This window comes from Dama dama, chromosome 12, assembly GCF_033118175.1.
Source record: "Dama dama isolate Ldn47 chromosome 12, ASM3311817v1, whole genome shotgun sequence".
Taxonomy (NCBI): domain Eukaryota; kingdom Metazoa; phylum Chordata; class Mammalia; order Artiodactyla; family Cervidae; genus Dama; species Dama dama.
In genome coordinates this window covers 74,177,212-74,187,982 of record NC_083692.1, presented here as the reverse complement: position 1 = coordinate 74,187,982, position 10,771 = coordinate 74,177,212, and the positions used below count along the sequence as shown (strand labels likewise).

The window sequence follows — 10,771 nt, the reverse complement described above, 5'->3', positions numbered from 1 at the left end:
TCACAAGCACAGAAATTGAAACTGTAATCATAAATCTTCCAACAAACAAAAGCCAGGACCAAACGGCTTCACAGCTGAATTCTAATAAAATTGAGAGAAGAGCTAACACCTATCTTACTCAAACTCTTCCAGAAAATTGCAAAGGAAGGTAAACTTCCAAACTCATTCTATGAGGCCACCATCACCCTAATACCAAAATCTGACAAAGATGCCACACAAAAAAGAAAACTACAGGACAATATCACTGATAAACATAGATGCCAAAATCCTTAACAAAATTCTAGCAAACAGAATCCAACAACATATTAAAAAGATCATACATCATGACCAAGTGGGCTTTATCCCAGGGATGCAAGGATTCTTCAATATCCACAAATCAATGTAATACACCACATTAACAAATTGAAAAATAAAAACCATATGATTATCTCAGTAGATGCAGAGAAAGCCTTTGACGAAATTCAACATCCATTTATGATAAAAAAAAAAAAAAAAACCTCCAGAAAGCAGGAATAGAAGGAACATACCTCAACATTATAAAAGCTATTTATGACAAACCCACAGCAAACATTATCCTTAATGGTGAAAAATTGAAAGCATTTCCCCTAAAGTCAGGAACAAGACAAGGGTGCCCACTCTCACCACTACTATTCAACATAATTTTGGAAGTTTTGGCCACAGCAATCAGAGCAGGAAAATAAACAAAACGAATCCAGATAGGAAAAGAAGAAGTGAAACTCTCACTGTTTGCAGATGACATGAACCTCTATATAGAAAACCCTATAGACTCCACCAGAATATTACTAGAGCTAATCAATGAATATAGTAAAGTTTCAGGATATAAAATCAACTCACAGAAATCCCTTGTATTCCTATACACTAACAATGAGAAAACAGAAAGAGAAATTAAGGAAACAATTCCATTCACCATTGCAATGAAAAGAATAAAATACTTAGGAATATATCTACCTAAAGAAACAAAAGACCTATATATAGAAAACTATGAAACACTGATGAAAGAAATCAAAGAGGACACAAATAGATGGAGAAATATACTGTGTTCATGGATTGAAAGAATCAATACAGTGAAAATAAGTATACTACCCAAAGCAATCTATAGATTCAATGCAATCCCTATCAAGCTACCAATGGTATTTTTTCAGAGAACTAGAACAAATAATTTCACAATTTGTATGGAAATGCAAAAAAACCTTGACGAGCCAAACAATCTTGAAAAAGAAGAAAGAAAATGGAGAAATAAACCTGCCTGACTTCAGTCTCTACTACAAAGCCACAGTCATCAAGACAGTATGGTCTTGGCACAAAGAAAGAAATATAGATGAATGGAACAAAATAGAAAGCCCAGAGATAAGTCCATGCACCTATGGACACCTTATCTTTGACAAAGGAGGCAAGAATATACAATGGAGAAGAGACAGTCTCTTTAACAAGTGGTGCTGGGAAAACTGGTCAACCACTTGTAAAAGAATGAAACTAGAACACTTTCTAACACCATACACAAAAATAAACTCAAAATGGATTAAAGATCTAAATGTAAGACCAGAAACTATAAAACTCCTAGAGGAAAACATAGACAAAACACTCTCTGACATAAACCACAGCAGGATCCTCTAAGACTCACCTCCCAGAATATTGGAAATAAAAACAAAAATAAACAAATGTGACCTAATTAAAATTAAAAGCTTCTGCACAACAAAGGAAACTATAAGCAAGGTGAAAAGACAGCTTTCGGAATGGGAGAAAATAATAGCAAACGAAGCAACAAAGAATTAATCTCAAAAACATACAAGCAACTCCTGCAGCTCAATTCCAGAAAAATAAAAGACCCAATAAAAAAGTGGGCCAAAGAACTAAACAGACATTTCTCCAAAGAAGACATACAGATGGCTAACAAACACATGAAAAGATGCTCAACATCACTCATTATCAAAGAAATGCAAATCAAAACCACAAAGAGGTATCATTACATCCCAGTCAGAATGGCTGCTATCCAAAAGTCTACAAGCAATAAATGCTGGAGAGGGTGTGGAGAAAAGGGAACCCTCTTACACTGTTGGTGGGAATGCAAACTAGTACAGCTGCTATGGAGAACAGTGTGGAGATTCCTTAAAAAACTGGAAATAGAACTGCCTTATGATCCAGCAATCCCACTGCTTGGCATATACACTGAGGAAACCAGAATTGAAAGAGACACATGTACCTCAATGTTCATCACAGCTCTGTTTATAATATCCAGGACATGGACGCAACCTAGATGTCCATCTAGTAACCTAGATGTCCATCAGCAGACAAATGGATAAGAAAGCTGTGGTACATATACACAATGGAATATTACTCAGCCATTAAAAAGAATACATTTGAATCAGTTCTAATGAGGTGGATGAAACTGGGGCCTATTATACAGAGTGAAATAAGTCAGAAAGAAAAAACACCATTATAGTATACTAACACATATATCTGGAATTTAGAAAGAGGGTAATGATAATCCTGTATGCAAGATAGCAAAAGAGACTCAGGTGTATAGAACAGTCTTTTGGGCTCTGTGGGAGAGGGCAGGGGCGGGATGATATGGGAGAATGACATTGAAACATGTAAATTATTATATGTGAAACAGATAGCCAGTCCAGGTTTGATGCATGATACAGGGTGCTCGGGGCTGGTGCACCAGGATGACCTAGAGGGATGGGATGGGGAGATAGGTGGGAAGGGGGTTCAGGATGGGGAACACATGTACACCCATGGAGGATTCATGTCAATGTATGGCAAAGCCAATACAATATTGTAAAGTAAAAAATAAATAAATAAATAAAACTGAAAAAAATAAAAAAATTAAAATAAATGATGATTATAGAAACTAAGACTGTTTTCTACCTAAAATATTTATGGTCATTATATATGTATAGTATTTGTTGACAAATTTCCATTTTTTGTTGTTGTTCATTATCAAGGAGTCGTTGGAGGTTAACTTTAGAATTTTGTCTCTAGGATATGGGATATTCATGTGGGATTATGACTAAATTAGAGGAAATACCAATATCACACTGAGATGGACATAGTAATCAATAGAATTTTGTCTTTCCATTTGGAGAAAAGAGGGTGAATGTCTTAATTTGTATAAATCTTTAGGATAAGACAACTATTGTTCCTTGGGAGTTTAAATAAAGATAGAATAAGAGTATTAAACATTTGAGAAGAGAGAAGGCATTTATCGAGAATCACAGAATTTTACCCTGACCAGTAACTTAGGGTGCATATTTAATCAAGAATAAAGGATATATATAAGTAATGAGGGATCTGGAGGAATATTTTATTCGGTCAGAATTCATAGTTGAAACAAAAGAGAAGCCCGAATTAAGTAGTTATTTTAAAATGTTATTCAAACCCATCATTTTAAGGAGGGTACATGCATTTTAAGCTAACTGTAATCATTTAATTAGGTATGAAAAAATGAGAACATCTATTTATGTCTTTTAATATTAAATGATAAGTAAGTTTTGTTATTATTTACTATACAGATTATTTTAGGTACTCAATTAATCTGTGTGTTGCCTGGTCATGCTATATGACATTTAAAGTTTCTGGAGAAAATGTGAGTTAACCAATGACAGAGGGGGATCAAAAGCAGTTCTCTTCAAGGTCATTTGGTTTGAACAAATTATTATTCAATAAACAGCTATCTCTCTGTATAATAGCTTAGGTGTGCTAAAGTAAAGGGGAGGGAATATTTAAAGATTATATTATCTTATTTTAGCTCAATTCATCCTCCACAACTTCATTAGGGCTTTAAAAATGTTTCTGTGAATAAACCTTGGATTGAAGACCATTCTTATTTTTAGAATTCATGTAAATGATTATAAAAAGACAGAATTGATAATTATACCCACAATATGAACTTTTTCTTAGCTAAAAAAGAACAATGAGATACAGAACTGACAGTAAACTGGTCACAATATTTTAAGTTAAGAAAAATTATTTCACAATATGGATTTACTTTCATCTTTATCAACAATGAATGTGACAATATATATTGTACCTTGATAAATTAGCTTGTCATCAAAATTAGTAAAACACTAAAAACTAAATATATAAAACATAAAGTAAACCTCTACAATTTTATTTGCAATATTATTATTGCAATAATTTTGCAATATTATTGTTGCAATTTATTGCAATGATAACCAATGGAAGACTTTAAATTTTAACTAAATGTAGTAAAAAGTGTTTCCATTTATTACTAATACCAGAAGAACAAAAGCCACATTCCACAGAGAAATTACTTGTATTTTCTACCATTCTATAAAAATGATTAAGATGAGCAGTATGACAATAAATAAAATACATTCCTTATCAGCAAATGCTACTGAAAAGCACACAGAAACTATTTCTAATTATCTGCAAATTAAGTGATAGAATAAATTATGTCTTGGGAGGAGTTTTGCCTTATATAAGAGTTGAAAGATTTTAGCACTTGTACATAGAAATTCTTATCAATAATATTGAATCATATAAAAGCTGGTCTATGACAAAAATCTACATTAAGCCCTTGGTTGAATAGTGAATTTGACTGGCATTAAGTAAGAACTTGCAGATAAGATACAGATATGTCAACCAATTTGAAAGTTACTCATGACATTGTTGGCAAGTTATTGAAACAGACTTTGAAGCCTGCTGTGCAAAGTACATTAGGATGATCAATATGATGAATTGCATAAAAGAAATAAACTCTTATAAAAGAAGAATTTACTGTAAGATTTTATAGTAAAAAGGGCAATGACAATGAAAACATATTTTGCCATATAAATATTCTCTGAAACTCTCATAGCAAGGTAAATACAATTTTTTTTTTAATAGTTGGAGGCTAATTACTTCACAACATTTCAGTGGGTTTTGTCATACATTGATATGAATCAGCCATAGATTTACACGTATTCCCCATCCCGATCCCCCCTCCCACCTCCCTCTCCACCCGATTCCTCTGGGTCTTCCCAGTGCACCAGGACCGAGCACTTGTCTCATGGTAAATACATTTTTAAAAATATTAGTATTTTAATGATCATAAAACAGTTGTAACATTAATGTATATGAAGTTTGAAGTAATTTAATGTGAACTATTCTCAGTATATCTTTACAATTTTCTATTTCCTAAATATATTAAAGTGCACTTAATGTGTGCTTTTAGGAGTAAGGGTGTAACATGTATAGACCAGTTTTTCCATTAAAGATGTAACAGTCAGAAAAGTTTAGAGATTATTCATCTGAAATAATACCACAAAATTGTTAGAAGGAAGGTAAGACTGTAGCTTGGGCATAATGTGAGGAAAAGGAAGTATCCATTAAATCAAAGCTGTCTGCACTTATAATATCACAAAAACCCAGTACTCTCATGACTATTTTAATCATTCCAATGCTCAAGGAAAGCAAAGCATATTACAGGACCAGAAATTAAGAGTGAACATCTCTCCTGGTCATGCTATCACAGCAGCCCCAATGTTTTAACTACTCCCAGTGAAATTTGGATTCCCAGGGCTCCAAAAAAATTTGCCTCCAAAGTGGTTCACGTCTTTATAAAAGATGCAGAAAACAGTATCCAGAACCACATGAAGGGCATCAGAGAGAGTGAAAATTAGATTTCTAATTTCAAATAACGTCTTGAACACATTGTTTCTCATAATGCACCTTTACAGCAAGTAAGTGAAAACATTATAGAGGATTAATTCATTACAAATTTAGTATACTGAAGATGGTATTTTAATTAATTGTGTGTTGACTGGAAGGAAAATACTATGGTTTTCAAGACATGGAATTACATACTTATTTTACAATGGATTATAATCAACAATTTCCATGAACATTTAAAAGGTATATGCTCTCAAAATGATATTGCAAATAAATTTGGTGGTATATGGTAAGTGATTAAGAATGATGAATAAAATTAAGAAACATAAATTCCTGAGCATCCAGATAATTCATACTATCATTGAAAACAGTGGAAAAGCTAGAAACTCATATTATTTTTTGCAGTATATTTTTTTGCAGATTTCTTTTAATAAATTTCAGGTATACCCAGTACATATAGATAAGAATATCATAATTACAGTTGGAAAAGAAGCTGGCAAGGGAGAATTAATGAACTAGATATTTAGGTATTTTGAACTAGATATTTAGAAAATCGCTGTTTGAAACTTATGGTTATACTATATATACATAGGGCATTTTAAAGAGTAAAGACAAAGAAGCCCTTACAGGATGTTCATATTCAGGAATCTCATTATGAGTATTCAAAATAGTAATAATATCAAGAAATCTATTTAACAAAACAGAGAAAAGTAAGCTTCCAAATAGATGTCATTCAAAACCATAAATTCAAATAGGAGACTTTAATAAAAGTTTAAAGCTAGATTGTATTGGATTGCAGTGTGACAATTGTCTCCTGGTGAAATAAATTTGAGGACAAGCAGCTGGACAGTATTAGAAAACCCTATTTAAAAACACTAAATTAAAATATTAAAGATAATTTTAATTTAATAATAAAAGAAAAAAATGCATAACAGTTTTATTGAACATATTCACCTAATATAAAATAACCCATTTAATACACATTTTAATGATTATTATTCTATTCACATAGCTGTGCAAGGATCACCACAATCTTATTTTACACAATCTTATTTTAAATCATTTTCACCACTGCAAAAAGAAAACTCATGCCCATCTCCAATCAATCCCCAGCTGAAGGGCTACTAATATGCATTCATTTATCAAAGATTTGCTTTTTCTAGACATTTAATGTAAGTGAAGTTACAAAACATATAGTCTTTTGTGTCCAGCTTCTTTTATTAAGCATATTTTTCAGTTTCATCTGTATTTTATCAAAAATACGTATAGTTTTAGAAAAAGGTGAAGTTAGTCAAGATAGAAATTATGCTTAGTTTATTTAAATATCTATAATGAAAATGGGAGAAAATATTTATTTGAGTTAGTTATGCTTGTAGTGTTTGTTGTTCAGCTGCTAAGTTGTGTCTGACTGTTTGTGACCTTATGGACTTCAGCACACAGGGCTCCCCTGTCCTTCACTATCTCCTGAAATTTGCTCAGATTCATGTCCATTGATTTGGTGATGCAATCTAACCATCTCATCTTCTGCTACCCGCTTTTTCTTTTGCTATATTAAGTAATTTATGTCTCATATACACATGAGCATGAGTAGAAATATTTATTTTCAACAATTTACTAAAACAAGCCTTGACTTCTTCATTTCCTAATAGAGATTTATATGGAAAAGTCTCAGGATCATATAAGATTTGTATGAGTGACTCAGATTCAACACATGCCCTCTCTGTGCCCATTCTGTGTCCAGCCATGAGCTTATACATACATCATCTCACCTAATAATCACTACATTTCCTCAGGGTGGTCCTACATCTAAGACTTGGGAAAATTTAATTAATTATGGGGATCTTGATTTTTCTTTTACTAAAGAGAACAAAGGATTACAAAGTTCCCTCCTAACTCTAATATACTGTGTTTTGTCTTCAAATTCCTGCAAAGTGCATCATAAATTGAGTAAAGGTAACTAAAACAAAATGTGCAATTATTTAAGAGGAAGACAATTTTCTTCATTGATAGGATTTTTGTCTAAACTATATGATAGTTTATTTCTTTTCATTTGTATAGTCTTTTTACCTTCACAATATAGAAACAGGTATGTTAAGTGCAGAACCAAATAAATATTTTGAGAAAGCTTGCTTAAAAATGAAAGAGAGGAATAAGAGACAAAAATGCTGGGAAAGTCATCAACACAGTAAATTCCAGCTTTCCCTCTGAAATAAAAGGCCAAAATAAATCTTTCTTAATCAATTATGTTTAACTAAATTAATTTCATTTGCAAGTTTTTCTGTTTTTACTTTATTGTGGGATATAAAATTCAAGGTATTGGTTCCCAAATGATAGCTGGCATGTTCATTCTTTCTAACAGTTATCAAGCCATGTCACTTCCCCAAAGTGCATGCAGTTATTTCAATTTCTGTCACAAAAGTCTCAATAGCAATATTTCCGGTCACTCTCATGATAGTCATGTAACACAACCATTATAGAAGGCATGGTGTGGAGACTGTCCTCTGCAGGCCCCTCCAGGCCCACAGTTCACCATTTAGCAACTCCTGGAGGTTGACCTACAGGAACTACATCATTTTTCACCTTTATTTCCCCTAGTTTGTAGACACTGACTATTTCTTAAAAATATTGGAGGTAAGATAACAACTGAGATAATTAAGGTTGGATAACGGTGATAAGATATTTTGACAAGAGACCAAGCAGAGCTGAAAACAAGGAGAGACGTACAGGTCATTGGAGAAAAGAAAACAAACATTTCCTAAGAATGTTTAAAACTTAATTCAGTCACTTTCCCAAATATACCACTTTTTCTACTCACTGTTATCAATTCTTTTCTTCTTATAAATCTTCAGTCTTTAAGACTTGTCCTTATATTTACTGACCATGAGTACTTTTCATTTTACTCTTTAAAATGGTTTGAAGATAGAAACAAACAAGCTTGAAGCTGTGTCTTAAAAGTGACACTTGGAATTGGTTGCCAATTTTAAAAAATCTTACAACATTTTTCACAACATGTGCTAAATTAAATATTTTCTTACATGTCTCATTGCTAATTTTTGATTGATAATTAACTCTAGATGGTAAACTCCTGAGATACCAGGTTCTGATTTCTTTTGCATAAGAAAAAAAGTGCAGTTAATTACATAGAGGGATTCCAAATACTTGTTGAATCATATCTGTTATGTTCATATAAATGGAACATATTAATTTAATCAATATTTAATAACTTGACCATAAATATTCATTCCTTTATGTTTGGAGGGAATATGGTGTTTTGCTACAGCCTAGATGCTGGTGTGAGTAAGTCATTTAAAACATCTATGCCAAGTTTCCTTTAATACAACATTAGGATAATTTTAATAATGGGGTTGTTATGCTCATAACAGTAAAGCTTAACATATGTGAAATACAACACAGCTTATCACATAGTGATCACATAATGATAATTAATTTTGATCACGCTACATCCTAAGAATGACATCTAAAAAGCTCAGCAAAGAAAACTTACTGTGATATACTACAACCAAAGCAATATCTATACATTAGGATTGAATCATTTCACTATTTACTCTAAACCACGTCATACCGTTTGCACACAACACCCAAACTCTTCCTGTGAACAGTGATGATAAAAGGATTTGAGAAAACAATACAAAAGATCTGAGATTTAAGACTATCTATTTTCATATCACCAATTGTTATTCATCAAATAGAAATAAAAAAATGTTGGTGTTTTTGTTGAAGTTCATTTGATAAGTTGTGTTGGACTCTTTGCAACCCCATGTCAGTGCTAATTGTGGCTTTTTAAAAAAAAAATCTCTTTGTATATAAAGAACATCTGGAATCTTTCTGAGTTGAGTAAATGGATCTGAAAAATGGATCTGTAGTGACTGAGTTTATTTTACAAGGATTTTCTGCAGGATGGGAACTTCAGATTGTCTTCTTCGTGACATTCTCCTTGATCTATGGGGCTACTGTGCTGGGAAACATTCTAATTATGGTCACAGTGACTTGCAGTTCCACCCTTCATTCTCCCATGTACTTCCTCCTCGGAAACCTCTCCTTTTTGGACATGTGTCTCTCCACGGTCACCGCACCCAAGATGATCAGAGACTTGCTCACTGAACACAAGACCATCTCTATATGGGGATGCATGGCTCAGATGTTCTTCATGCACTTGTTTGGAGGTGCTGAGATGACTCTTCTGATAGCCATGGCTTTTGACAGATACTTGGCCGTATGTAAACCCCTGCACTACAGGAAAATCATGAACCACAGGTTACTGAATGGGTTTGTTATACTTTCATGGACAATTGGTTTTATACACACCATGAGTCAGATGGTATTAACGGTAAACCTGCCTTTCTGTGGCCCCCGCATCATAGACAATATATTTTGTGACCTTCCCCTTGTGATTAAGCTTGCGTGTGTGGAAACGTACACCCTGGAATTATTTGTCATTGCTGACAGTGGACTGTGGTCACTTATCTGTTTCCTCCTCCTGCTTGTCTCCTACACTGTCATCCTGGCCACCGTGCAACAAAGATCATCTGGAGGCCTCTCCAAAGCCCTGTCCACACTGTCTGCCCACATCACTGTGGTCAGTCTGTTCTTTGGGCCGTGTATCCTCATCTATGCCTGGCCTTTCAAGAGTTTTGCCAGCAATAAAGTCCTTGCTGTATTTTACACTGTTATCACACCCTTATTGAATCCTGTTATTTACACCTTGAGAAATCAGAAAATGCAAGAGGCCATGAAAAAATTAAGGTTCCAAAATGTTAGCTCCACATAGAACTTTTAGATTTTTAGAACTGTATAAGTAACCCAGCTTTCAAATATAATGCTAATATAATTTGAATACATATGTAATACATGGCTTTACTTTCTTATTTTAGAATCATAACTGATGCAGAAAAAATTAATGATAATATATTTTAAATTTACACAATGCTGTTATATAATGATAATTAGTGATCTCAGCAAAATAGACATATAAAAATCATTAAATACTTTATGATACAGGCAATATATATTTGCTAGGGAAGAAATAAATATAAAAGCATGGTGAATACTGTTAGAGATTACTTTAAGTGATATGGGTTGTTAATGACAATCATAATACTATCATTTATACTCA

At 33.0% G+C, this 10,771-nt stretch overlaps 1 protein-coding gene across 1 annotated transcript; it reads left to right on the top strand.

Annotated features, from left to right (window-relative positions):
• The first annotated feature begins 9,496 nt into the window (after nucleotides 1-9,496).
• On the top strand, nucleotides 9,497-10,426 carry LOC133067292 (olfactory receptor 4L1-like). Its single transcript, XM_061158442.1, has one exon. The coding sequence runs from the start codon at nucleotides 9,497-9,499 to the stop codon at nucleotides 10,424-10,426; it is 930 nt and encodes a 309-aa protein (XP_061014425.1).
• The last annotated feature ends 345 nt before the right edge of the window (nucleotides 10,427-10,771 follow it).